This window comes from Serpula lacrymans (genome assembly GCF_000218685.1).
Source record: "Serpula lacrymans var. lacrymans S7.9 unplaced genomic scaffold SERLAscaffold_3, whole genome shotgun sequence".
Taxonomy (NCBI): domain Eukaryota; kingdom Fungi; phylum Basidiomycota; class Agaricomycetes; order Boletales; family Serpulaceae; genus Serpula; species Serpula lacrymans.
In genome coordinates, this window is record NW_006763292.1 from 634,357 (window position 1) to 648,665 (window position 14,309).

The window sequence follows — 14,309 nt, forward strand, 5'->3', positions numbered from 1 at the left end:
ATCTGCTTTGAAGACAATTTTCCAATGTCATATCTATTGGTGGGAAATTATCTTCAGAATAAAGTTGATTGTTTCTGGGATATCTGGAAGGCTGCCAGTGGAGTGAGTCATTTTTATCTTTGGTCTTTTTTGTATGTATGCTACATAGTATATGTTTTACAGCCTGTATTCAAGGGCAAAAGCCCAACCAAGGCCTCTACTCCCTCCTCATCTCACACTCAGTCAAGAACAGTGCCCGCTTCCTCGTCATGTGCACTGTCAGTGCTTGCATCTGTAGCCGCAGCCTCATCTGCAACTTCAATCCCACCGGTAATTTTGGCAACGCTACCTGAAAGGTGTTATGATACACAATTTTTGGACCTTTAAATTTCATTCTCTACCTCAATTTTCTTTCATAGTTTTTACACACTATGCCATACAGCATTTTCTATTTTGTTCAAACTCCACTTTCTCACGCTGTTCTGCTTTCCTTTATTTTTAGCTACAAGTCTCTCACGCAGTGAAGCTGGTCATATGGGCTGTGCCCTCTGACGTCATCAGCCACTGCCTTCATCAAACTGTATAGTACACATGTACAAATAGTCTGTAGATGTATATAAACCTCAATAGGTCAAGGAGACTCCTCAGTGAGTCCTCCTGTTGTTTACCCACAACAAACGCGGTCCTTGTTAGTTTTGGTGATTCTGCACCTTTGTGCTACCTATATATTTTCATTCCTTTCTCTATCTATTCTTCTATCATTCACTATTGATTGTGTTCTCTATTATTTCGCCTTTATGGCTGCTTTGTTTACCTTTGTTTACAAAACTTCGGACAGTACTGCAGAGTCCAATGCTTCCTATTCTCTAGTTACTCACATTGGACTCTAGGTACTGTATACCTGTCATACTCTCTAATAATATAGTTACTCACATTGGACTCTAGTTCCAGTCCCTGATTGCTCTCAGCAAGTGGCTAGACACTTCCTTCAAGCTTTGTCCTTAATAGGTTATGAGCCCTGTGCTCTAGCCATCTTCCTGACCTCATATCTCACCATCCAAGCGTCCTACTGCTTATCCATCGTAACCATCGTCTTCTGGGACTCTTATTATCTCATCCATCACCTCAGATTACTCTGATCTCATCTTGATCTCCAACAACAACTCCTTGTTGCAAGTTACCCCCATTTCGGACGCTTTTTTTGGTCTTATCTGCACCATATCTCGCCCAATCCTTATCTGATCGTCCTGTAACTTCTACCATCGTCTTCTACGGCCTAAATAACCCTAGGAGACCTGTCAGAGCGGTTGGATTTGAGCTGGATCTTTCTGTGAGCCTTCATCATCATTTGATCACCTTTTGGCCCTCTATTCCATATCTCCACATCCTGTGCTCAGATCTTGGCCCTATTTGAGCCATCTACTACCCTATACTATTGCACTTTACACCGTCAATTTGGTGGCAATCCATCCATCTTATCTGTCTCTGCATCAATTTCGACTTTTTGCCCTATTTTTCGCTTTTTGGCATATCTGGTGTGTGCATAAAGCTCCAATCTTCTCTACTCTGTCCATTATCAGATAGAACAAGCCTATAGACTGTGAAGCTCGCCTGCATTGCCTCAGTTTGCTGTTGCCTAGAGCCTCTCTCAGTCTGCGGTGTTTGGGGAGCTTAAGTCACTTTGTTGACTCATATACAAGCCCTATTAACCAACACTGTCTCGAGGCGATTTCTCTGTTAATATCAGTGTGGAATTGAAAGGGGAACACAGGCGTAACCCTGTAGCAGCACTAGGAAGCCTTAGCACCCTCCTGAATCACTTTTGGACACTTTTTGGACCCTATTTGGACCTATCCTTGCGCTTTCTGACCCTCTCCATATCCTCTCTCTACCGCCTCACCATCTTATCTGCTCGCCTCCTACTGTTGCCCATTGTCTTTGCCACTATTCCATTGCCTATAACCGTCTCCTACATCATTTATCATTGCTCTATTGTCTCATACAACACCCATCATGTCTGACTCTGATCCCAAGTTCCATCCCTTGTCTGGCACTAACTACCCCCAGTGGAGTGGTGAAATGCAAGCTTGGTTGATGACCAAGGGACTGTGGAGGCTCGTCTCTGGCGCTGAAAAGTGTCCTGGGACTGACGCTGAAGCAATAGAGAAATGGGAGTTGAGAGCTGAAAAGGCTGCTGGTGCATTATACCTCAATGTCACCAAAGAGCAGCGCATCCATCTTGATGGCATCATTGATGAACCTGTCAAAATCTGGGAGAAACTGGCAATTGTGCACATCTCTAAGAAGCCTGGGACGAGATTTAATGCCTATGACGACTTCTTCTCTATCAGAAAGAAGGAGGACGAGTCCCTGCAGTCTCTCATGACCAGAATTGACGAAGGCATGCATCAGATTCAAAATCTTCGTCCTACTAGCTTCTCATTGTCTGAATTGGACGATGAATTGACATGCATGGCCATGATTAGGGCGCTTCCTGATCAATATGCCCACTTCACTTCATCTCTACTACTTCTGGGCACCTTGGACAAGACCCAGCTCAGGGATGCTTTCCTTGCTGAAGAGGTCAATCGCCGTCGTCGTGCTGAAGTCGATTCTGCCTTGCATTCTTCGTCTACCACTGCCAATAGCACCTGCACCCATCCTAACTGCCATCATTGCAACCAATCCACCACCTCTATTCGCATTCAGTGTGATTTCTGTGGTTTACTTGGTCATACTCAAGACAAATGCCACAGATACATTGCTAGTCGCCAACAGGCAGTGGAGGGTGCTAAGAATCGCTACAAGCGTGGCAATAAGGCTCAGGCAGGCTCCAGCAACTCTCAGAATACCTTTCAGCAGCCCAAATCTTCGCCCAACAATGCCAATTCATCTACTGTGGTCACTGAATCAGCTGGAAATGCAAGTCTTCGTTCCGTTCATCCCTCTGATCCTCATTGCCCTCTCCAACTTGATGCTGACATTGATTGGAATGCAGACACAGGCGCCACTTCTCATATGACACCTCATCATCATTGGGTGCACCACTATACCCCATATTGTGTGCCAATCAAGCTGGCTGATCACACTGTTGTCTATTCAGCTGGTGTTGGTACTGTGGTGTTTAATCCTGTGATGAATGGCAAAGTGGCTAGGGCTGTGGAATTCTCTAGAGTGCTCCATGTACCAGATCTTCGAAATAATCTCCTCTCAGTCTTGTATTTAACTCGTCAAAGTGGTTTCAATGTCACTATTTCGTCTCATTCCATGTCCTTTATGCGTGACAACACTCTCTTGTTCACTGCAACTATCAATGATAACAATGCAGCATTCCTTGATGGATCTACTGCTGCTTGTGTTGAATTGGGACATTTTACTGCGACTATACCACTTGATTTGATGCTCTGGCATCGTAGATTGGCTCACCACCATCATGCTGATGTCAAGAGACTGATACAGAGAGATCTGGTCACTGGGCTTACACTGGAATCCAAGGCTGCTCCTGATCCTGTCTGTGAACCGTGCTTGTCTGGCAAAATGCATGCCAATCCATTCCCCTCATCTGATACTCGCTCTGCTCATCCTTTGGACCTCATCCATTCTGATGTACACCAAGTCTCTTCCCCCACATTCTCTGGTTATCGCTACTGGGTCACCTTCATTGACGATCACAGTCGATTCCGTGTTGTTGTGCCTCTCAAGGCCAAGTCAGATGTCTTTGATGATTTCAAGAGATTCAAGGCTTATGCTGAGACTCAATTGGAGTGTAAAATCAAGGCTCTGCGTGGTGACAAAGGGGGAGAGTACATGTCCAAGGAATTTGAGCAATTCACAGATGACCATGGGATTGTCAGACAGCATACCACCAGGAATCATCCTCAGCAGAATGGTGTGGCAGAGCAAGCAAACAGACTTCTGACTGAGCGTATCACTGCCATGTTATCAGAGTCTGCATTGCCTAACAGCTTCTGGGGTGAATGTCTGTCTGCTTTGGTGCATGTCTGGAACAGGTGTCCCACTGATGCAGTGGCCCATGCCACTCCATTTGAGTTGTGGTATGGACGCAAGCCTGACATGTCTCACCTTCGCATTTGGGGCTGCACTGCCTATGTGCATGTGCAAAAGGACAAAAGAGGCGTCTTTGGCTCTCATATGGAGAAATGTGTGTTCATTGGTTACCCTGAGGGGTACAAGGGATGGAAATTCTACAATCCTACCACCAAGTGCACTGTTATCTCTGAGAGAGCTGATTTTGATGAGCGCTACTTCCCTGGCTTGAAGAGGTCTTCTGACAATGTCCCACCTCCACCTCCCACTCCACCTTCGCTATCCATGCCATTGGGCCTGATTGAGGATATCCCTGCACCAGGTCCAGGGGGAGATATGGGCCCACCAGCTGTGCTTCAGCAGCCTCAGCCATTGCCTGACAATGGGCCTCATTTGGACCTTGATGCAAAACCACCTGTGAATCAACCTCCTGAGCTTCCAAATCACCCTCCTCATCGCTCACCTTCTCCTGACTTGCCTATTGCACTGAGACGCCCTGTAAGGGCTAGGAGACCACCTAGACCATGGTGGCTTCAACACAGACAACCTACTCCTGCCATTGAGAGTGATGACAGTGATTCTGAGGCAGTTGATGATGAAGTAGCACACTTTGGAGACTCTGCTGAGCCTAGGTTGTTTGCAGATGCAATGAAGCGTCCTGATGCAGATAAATGGAGAGAGGCAACCATGGAAGAGCTTCAAGCTCATGAGCGCAATGGTACTTGGTCACTAGTGGAACTACCTCCTGGAGTCAAGGCTATTGGTGGCAAGTGGGTCTTCAAGATCAAGCGCAACTCAGATGGCACTGTTGAGCGCTACAAGGCCAGATATGTGGCCAAAGGTTATAACCAGCGCCCTGGCTTTGATTTCCTCGAAATATTTGCACCTACTGTCCGCATATCATCCATCAGAGTTGTCCTTGCCATTGCAGCCATCCACAACCTCCATTTGCGCTCCATTGACATTTCCCATGCATTCCTGAATGGAGTCATGGATGTCAAGGTCTACATGCATCAGCCAGAGGGATTCCATCAGGGTCCTCGCAATCTTGTTTGCCAGTTGGACATGGCCATCTATGGGACAAAGCAGGGAGGCAGAATGTGGAACCAGAAGATGCACACTGTGCTTGAAAAACTCGGATTCAAGCGTACTTATTCAGACTCTGCCATCTATGTCTTTAACAGAGCTGATGTGCGCATTATCCTGCCTGTCTTTGTTGATGACATGACACTGACATCCACTTCTACTTCTGCACTTGACCAAGCTGTCAAGGACCTCTCCCTGCACTTTAAGCTTCGTGATCTTGGCCCTACTTCTTACCTACTTGGTATTTCCATCACTAGAGACCTAAGTAATCGCACCATCTCCCTCTCCCAACATCAGTACACTCTGGACATTCTGGAGCGCTTTGGCATGAAGGACTGCAAGCCTGTGTCCACTCCCATGGATCCTGGTTTGCGCCTCACCAAGGACATGTCTCCCAAAACATCCAGTGATGCTGCTTTGATGAAGGACATTCCCTACCTTGCTGCTGTTGGTGCTCTGATGTATCTGGCCACTACAACTCGTCCTGACATTGCCTACACTGTTGGAGTCCTTGCCAGATATAACTCTAATCCTGGTCTTACTCACTGGAGCGCTGTCAAGCACTTGTTCCGCTACTTGCAAGGCACCCTTGATCATTCCCTTGTCCTTGGTCCTGATCCCAATTCCACTGAACTCTTCACCACTTTCTCTGATGCTGATCATGGTGGTGACAAGGACTCTGGTCGTTCTACTGGTGCCTATATTGTCAAGATGGGATCTGGTGCTGTCTCCTGGAGCTCCAAGCTTCAGAACATTGTTGCTCTGTCCACCACTGAAGCAGAATACATTGCTGCTGTTGAGGCTGGCAAAGAGATTTGCTGGATGCGAAATTTGTTGAAGGAAATGGGCTATCCTATCACCTCTCCTTCCACCCTTCATATTGACAACCAATCTGCCATCTCTGTATCCAAGAACCCTGAGCACCATGGTCGGATGAAACACCTTGATCTGCGATGGCATTGGTTGAGAGATGTTGTTGACTCTGGGCAGATTGCTCCTACCTTTGTTCCCACTGCTGAAATGCCTGCAGACTTGTTGACCAAGGCTCTTGCCAAGCCTAAAGTGGAAGTGTTCAGGAAGATGATGGGACTTATTAGATCAGGGGGAGCTGATGCTTGGGAGGTGCAGCATCAGGGGGGAGTGTTAGTTTTGGTGATTCTGCACCTTTGTGCTACCTATATATTTTCATTCCTTTCTCTATCTATTCTTCTATCATTCACTATTGATTGTGTTCTCTATTATTTCGCCTTTATGGCTGCTTTGTTTACCTTTGTTTACAAAACTTCGGACAGTACTGCAGAGTCCAATGCTTCCTATTCTCTAGTTACTCACATTGGACTCTAGGTACTGTATACCTGTCATACTCTCTAATAATATAGTTACTCACATTGGACTCTAGTTCCAGTCCCTGATTGCTCTCAGCAAGTGGCTAGACACTTCCTTCAAGCTTTGTTCTTAATAGTCCTATTATAAGGGGTATCCACTCCCACTCACTTCACTCCTGCTTGTCTAAGTTGCGCCAGAGTATACAAACTTTTGGTACAGAAGGTTCTGCTTCTCTAGTCAATGTCATTACAGCTCACAAGAACCTGGAATACTTCTCCACAACTAAACTCCTGACCTGGCGACAAGCCTACTGGTTGGAGTTCCTATTGCAGTTCAACATGGTCATCTGTTTCTGCCCAGGACATCTTGGAACTAAACCAGACACTCTAACTAGACAATGGGATGTCTACCCCAAAAAGGGGGATAGCGACTATGCCAGAGTCAACCCACAAAACTTCTGACTGGTCTGTACTACCAAGCAACTGATTTTGTCCTTACAAGCCTCATTCCTGATTGAGCCAGTACTCTGAGCCATCTCCATAATGGACTCTGAGCTGCTCCACCAGGACATACTTGCCTCATTGACTATTGACCCAGTTTCTGCTGCACTCCTCACAAACCCTCCTCTGAATGAACCCTTGCTGGTTTATCAACCTCAATGGTTTCTTTTGGTGTGACAACCGCCTCTACGTCCCAGATGCTAATAATGTCCGGCTCCAAGTCCTTAGGGACAAACATGATCACCTTTTTGCTACTCGCTATAGTATAATGACTCCTAGGAGAACAATGGTGACTCCATGGAGTGGTGGCTATGCTCCATGGAGAACAATGGCTGCTTCGTCAGAGACCGGGTTTATCTGGTTTTGTCAAATGAGACCTCCTGGATACTGACAATGGAACTAGGGAATGCTCCGAACTAGTCTCCACTTTTTATGCAGTGTACCCTGTCAAACCTGGTCTGTATCTATGGGCCTAGTCTTTGGGACTTACCTCAGCATGGACTTATGCTCTCTTGGACTTATACTTACTTGGACTTACTCAGCACTCACTCGTTTTGCTCATTTTACTTGGACTTACTCACACGGGTCTTTTTTGGCCAGAACAAAGAAATAATTTCAAAAAAAAAGAGAAAAAAAAGAAAAACTATAGTACATCTATTCTATGGTACGGTAGGTTTTGGTTTAAGGAGGGGAGAGTTTTCTTTACTCCTCACCCTGCCCCTCTGACTCCGGCACCTCCAGAACTTGCAGAGTTCCCATCTCCACTTCTTCCTCTTCCTCCTCTTCTTCCTCCTGCCCTTCCCACCTATATATGTTAAAGTGCCTCATCTCCTCAAAACAATCTCTGAGCTCTGTGGCTGTCTGCCTCCATAAGCTCCTCCTCCCTAACCTCAGACTCCTTGTTGGAGTCTGACCACACCAGATCCACCAGGTGGTAGAGGGTTTTCTCCCTCAGGTCAGCCAGGAGCTGCCTGGTGGCCCTCTGCTCTTACAGTAATGCCCCCAGCAGATCCACCATCTGGGCCTGCCATCCCTCCTTTGACTTCTCTGTTGCGGACACCACCACTTTTTTCTTCTTCGTTTGGTGCTCTGCAATCTCCAAGGCCTCCAACTCCACTGGAGCCCTGCTCTTCCCTTTGCTGGGACCTGTGACTGTGTTCCTCTCCTCCTTGCACCAGCAGTTGGCCACCTTGCAATTTGCGCAGGTGCACACCTGTTGTCCCCTACCATTGTACTGGCACTCAAGCCCTGGGACACGCAGGTGGAGCAGGGATACCTAGACTGCATCTCCCCTGACTCCGCCACCTCCTTCTCCTTTTCCTTCTCTGCATTCTCCCTCTTGACTCTCTGCCTCTCCTCCTCAGCCTTTTGGGCCTCTGCTGCCCGCCACACACTTCCTCCTCCACCCTTTTTAACTCCTCCTTGAGCTGGTGTTTGGCCTCTGCCATCTCCACATGGAAATGGGCCATCTTGGCTATCCCGCTTTTGGGGGCATTGGGCATGGTGGTTGTGGTTGGTGGAGGTTGGGGTGGAAGGCATAGTTTTGTTGTTTGGACGTGACTGTCCAGTTGAGGGAATTTTTGAATTGACCCTCCTCATTATATACTCTCATTCAAACTCAGCCCAGATTCTGCACACCACTCCCTACCGAGAAATTTGTCCACCAGAGAAATTCTGCATGGAACTCTGTACCTACATTACAAGTTACTCCTTACAAACTCCCATCCCTCCGGTAGTACAGTATATAAGTTGTAGCTCCTGTACTCTGTTCCTGCAGTTTAAATTTCAACTAGTTCCTACCAACTTTATTCAAGTCTCTTTCTAAGTTCTATGGTCCTTCTGTGAAAAACCTTTACTACACTCCACCTTTTATCCTCTACTCTCACCCGTTCACTCACTCAAATTAGGGACCAAGGTTTGTGGAAGGGCCTAGCACACATCAGGAAAAATGGGGGTAGCTATATAGAGCTCTATAGCACTATAAGTACTTATAAAGCTGTTATAGTGGTCAAACCTGTTATAGAACCTCTGCCATCTATAGAGCCTCGTAGCTCTATAAATGCTCTTATAGATGTTGGAAATTGTTGTGTGGCTGATTAAAAAAAATTAACACAGACAGGATTTGAACTCTCAACCTGCTAGTTAGCTCTTGGGTGACTAAGCAACCTACAGCCACACATCACATTTATCCACTACACCATGAGAGCTTATAAAATATATTATACAGGTGTTATATATTGACCTTTTATGGACTTAGATTAATTTTTTACTCATTGTCACTACTTATATTTAGATAAATCATTATTCTTATTTTGTGAGTATTAGGGATACAAACTACTATTTCACTAATATAGGCTATGTATTTAATTAATACTGTATGATTTATTAGCCCTTTTAAGCACCTTGAACTATATCATAACTATGACCTTTACAGCTATAGGAGCTATATAGGCTGCTATAGGCTATAAGAGCACTTATAGTATCTTGCCTATAATAATATACTTGACTCCAAACACTTTTGGCCTCTTTCTATTATTGAACAAGTTTATTAGATTAATCCAGAGTTTGAGGGAATTATAGATACTTCTCCCCTTGGTTAAAATTTTGCCTACTACTATGCTATAAGAGCTATAAGAGCTATATAGCAAAAAGGTTTTTCCTGATGCACAAGCTAAGTCAATTCCCAACCTCGTACCCCCCATCTCCATACTCTGAACTCATCACTCTGAAGGTCACAGTTCTCACAATAATGTATGTGGTTTTTTCAGAAATCACACATTTGTGATTTTGCTTACAGTTAGTCAAACAATTTGTATCTGAGAGCTTAACCACCATTTTCTGAGCAAATAACATATGAACTGTGTAATGGATGTTAATATATTTTGGTGACAACCTTACAATATATCAAAAGTTTCAATTTGTGTTACACTGTTGACATACAAATATCATAACAAGACTTTAAGCAAAACCACATACAATCTTTGTAAGAAATGTTATAATGTTGTGTTGACAACCTTACAACAATAATTTGATCATGGTAAGCATGCATACATACAGATATTATCATTGATATTGTGCTAGGTGTGATGTCGGGAAGCATTGTGTTGACTCGCCGGGATCTTCTCTATACTAAGGACACATTTGGAAGCCACATATGCCAGGGGCATAATTACCACAAGCTACAACAGTGTTTTGATCATTCTATGTATGTACACATATATTACAGTTGATACTGTGTTATATGTGATGTCAGAATGTGTTGTTGTGATACCCCAGGGTCCTATCTGCACTCATGCTGCAATTGGGAATATAGGCCACAAGGTTGATTTGATCCAGCTGGGTCGTCCTAGACAAGAGATTATTAACCTATCCAGCCGGGTCATCTCAGACAGGCATGATCAGGCCCAGCTGGGCTATTCTAGACGGGTGTGCTCTGACCCAGCCAGGTCATCCTAGATGAAAAATTATTGAACCATCCAGCTGGGTCATCTCAGGTGGGCATGGACAGATATAGCTGGGCCATTGTAGACAGGTGTGTAATCAAATATACCATGCCAAAGCGGAATTAATAAGTCAGGAATTTTGAATGATACAAGATGCATGATATCTGAACTGCGTTACAATACACAATCTTCGGACTCTTAACTTTCAATCTCCTCTTTAACCTTCTTCTTCATTTTTCACACACTTGTGCCATACAGCACTTTCCTTTCGTTTCAGACTCTACTTGTATCTTCACTTTCCCGTGCCACTCTGCTTCCTCTTTATTTTAGATACAAATCTCTCACGTGGTGGAGCTTGGTGAGCTTTAGGCCAACCCCCCTGAGCAAGTTGAGCAAAAATTCAACAAAAAAGTTGAGATTGTCGCTGACCCCAGAGCTTTTGACGGAGACTGAGCAAATTTTGCCAAATGGTGGATCAATGTCCAGATTTGGGTGAAGGCAAATTACAAGGCCTTCAAAAATGATTTTGAGCTTGTAACTGCTATCTTGTCAAGGCTCAAAGGACCTGTGGCAGGTCAATACGCCCAAGTGTGACTTCAAGAGTGTTACATTTCTAATTGCTGGCCAAACTGAAACTGGCACAACCTCAAAGGGGAGGATGAAAAATATTCTAAACCCCAAGCTGAGTGTGACTGGGCATGCCAGCAAATCTGTACCTTCAAACAAGGCAATATGAGGATGTATAATTTGTGACCCAGTTCCTGGCCCTCTCAATCCAAGGGGGCTTGGAAATGAACACACTGTGGAGTTGTTGGAGCAGAATATTGCACCTGCCATAGCTTAATAGCTCTACTTACAGGGCAGAAGAGAGGACAATCAGGAGCTCTATCACATGCAATTTGGTGGCAAGTCCACCTACAAAAACAACAACATTTTCCAGAGGAGCCCTGGGTCATCAAACCATCATCAAAACCATTCTCACGGGTTCAAGCTGTTTGGGCTGCAACCAGGGCAGGGGGCCCCTAGGGATATTGGTGTGGTCCATGGCAGACAGGTGCACAGATTCAAAGGGAACTGCTACAATTGCGGTCAAGAGGGACACATGTCCTGATATCGTTGAAATGGGGTGCAGGCCACCCAAAACCAAAATAAAGGGTGCCAGGTGCGCCAACTAGTATAAAATGAAGAGCTGGACAATTGGCTCAATATATATAACAAAATCTGGGCCTTTTTTTTGACCAGCAGGTTGCTGAGATGAAGGCCCAAGGAAAAGAATTTGGAGCTTAGGTCACTTGGGTGCCTTCACTCCTCAATACATTGAAGTAAATGTAAACCACACCAAAGCTCCCCCTGCTCCAGGGTGTTGCACAAGCAATAAAGGAAAGAGGGTGGCTCCCCATTTTGTAAATTGATTTTTGAATTTGTTATCAGAAGTATGTACTTGTATCCAGGAATGTGATTGTAATATTTATGATACTACCGCTGCACCAGTGTCTCTCCAGGAGTGTGGCCCCGGCAAGGCAAACACTAGGGTGCTTGATTCTGGTAAAAATAAAAATAAAAATCTAGAAAATCCCAAAGTAGAAAAACATGTTTCTTTGATATTTTTTTTTCTTTTTCTCCGGAGCCACTTTCTACTACAATCCCAAGGTGTGTGTTGATGTGCACATATTTAGTCCGCAAAGATCTCATTCATCATGCTCTGGAAGGTCACCACTGAGTTGGTCAACCCTAAAAACATAACAAGGGGTTCAAAGGATCCTCAGCGGCACGTAAACATGGCCTTCCAAGCATCTTCTTCTTTGATGTGTACATTATTGTATCCCCATCTGAGATCCATCTTTGTTAAGATCTTGGCGCCAGCCAATTTATCTACTAGCTGACCGATCAAAGGCAGTGGATACACATTTTTAACTGTGTACTCATTTAAGTAACAATAGTCCATAATCATTTACTTTTTACCATCCTTTTTAGGAATGAAGAACGCCAGGGATGTCATAGGGCTCTTGAAAGGTCTAATGTAACCCTTCTTTAGCTGTTTGTACTCTTGTTGTTGTAAAGTTTTCAAAAGGTTGGAAATGTAATTGGAATCGTATTCGTCGAGGTGCATTGGGATTTTTATCATGGAATGTTTTCACCTTTTTTGGTGAATTGGATAGGTTTTGTTTGGGTTCCCATGTGCGTTCCTCTTTTGGGTAGTTTTTCCAATGTACTAGGTATTCTAATTTTCCTCTTTTTAGACGTGAGTCTAGAACTTCTTCAACTTTGTACTCTTCTTGTCCATCCACTATCACCGGTGGTATCGGTTTGGGTTGTTCTTGGGAGGGAAATTGTGGTTCTTTGTATAATGTGAGCTTTGTTTCATTAAAAACTGGATGGATAGGTTGCCATGTTGGTGGTAGTAGTAGTTTATAGGCTGATTCACCTATTTTTTTGATGATTTCCAATGGTCCGTGCCTTTTATCATCCAGTTTCTTAGTTGGTCAGTCTGTTGAAATGTTCGTTGCTTCCACATATACTTTGTCTCCTATCTTATATTCCACCGCATCTCTTTTCCTTCTGCCCAATTGACTTGTTTATGGTTTACAAAGATTCTCAGATATTGTTCTATCTCTTGATTGATCCTCTCTGTTTGCCCATCCGTTTGTGGATGCCATGCTGTTGATGGATTTGCTTTTATCTGGAGTAGTGTTTGTAGATCTTTCATAAATTTAGAAACGAATTGCGGTCCCCAATCTGAAATGATCTTTTTGGGTATACCGTAGTTTCTAAATACGTGATCTCTAAATAATTGCGCTACTCTTTCTGAAGTGATTTCTATCTGTGTGGGGATTGCTTTAATCATTTTTGTGAACCAATCTACGACTACCATTATCATGTTGTATCTGATTGATTCTGGTAGTGGTCCGATTAGATCCACCGAAATGATTTGCCAAGGTTTACTCGGGATTTTGTTCAGATGGAGTGGTGCTGCTTTCTTTTTGTGGTCTGTTTTGGTTCTCTGGCAGACTTCACACCCATCTACGTATCTTGTGATATCTCTGTCCATATAAGGCCACCAGTATTCTCGAGTGATCAATTCCTTCGTTTTATATCTACCTGGGTGACCTGCAATGGTAGAGTCATGGTTTCGTCTGATGATTTCTTCCCTCAACTTGGCATCTTTTGGTACGTAGATCCTGACTTTGAATACTATGTAACCTTCATCTTCAAACCATCTGTCTTCTCTCCTCTCTATCTTTCCTTTCATCTTTTTTATCAAGTCATCTACGTTTCCTTTTCTCTTTAAGATCCATTTTGAAATTACTAATTCTTCTTCCTGACTTTCTGCTATTGCTTGTCTCTGTTTTGATGAAAGGGTTATTCGTACAAAGAGTTTCTCATCTAGTAGTACGACGTCCTCGTTATCTTTCTCTCCTTTATTGTGATCTGATCGTCTTGAAAACAGGTCTGCTTTTATATGTTTTCTTCCAGGCATATGGTGTACCGTGAAATGATATTGACTCAACTCTGTCATCCATCGTGCCTGTCGCCTATTCAACTTCCTTGGTTCTTTGAAATATAACAGATTTTGATGATCCGTCCATATTTCAAACTCTTCTTCCACATCTATTAAGTAGTGTCTCCATTCATTAAGTGCTGTCATAACGGCAAGAATTTCTTTGTCATAGATCCCGTAATTGCGTTCTGTGGGGTTCAACATTTTAGAGAGGTATGCAATTGGCTTCCAGTCATCTTTTTGTCTTTGTGATAAGACAGCTCCCATTGCGAAGTCACTACTATCTGCTTCTACTTTGTATTGGCCATGTGGTACTTGGAGGGCTAACACAGGGGCTGAAGCTACGCGTTCTTTTAAGGTGTTAAATGCTTTGCGTTGTTCATTTCCCCAAATGAATTCCTCTTTTCCCGTTAATTTGGTCAATGGTTT

The 14,309-nt window shown here is 44.1% G+C and overlaps 1 protein-coding gene across 1 annotated transcript; it reads right to left on the reverse strand.

Annotated features, from left to right (window-relative positions):
• Nucleotides 1-7,640: 7,640 nt before the first annotated feature.
• Nucleotides 7,641-8,440, reverse strand: SERLADRAFT_405871 (uncharacterized protein; the record flags this gene model as incomplete). Its single annotated transcript, XM_007314385.1, has 3 exons — nt 7,641-7,743; nt 7,931-8,151; nt 8,333-8,440. 3 exons carry the CDS (start codon nt 8,438-8,440, stop codon nt 7,641-7,643), a joined length of 432 nt encoding a protein of 143 aa, XP_007314447.1.
• Between the last annotated feature and the right edge of the window lie 5,869 nt (nt 8,441-14,309).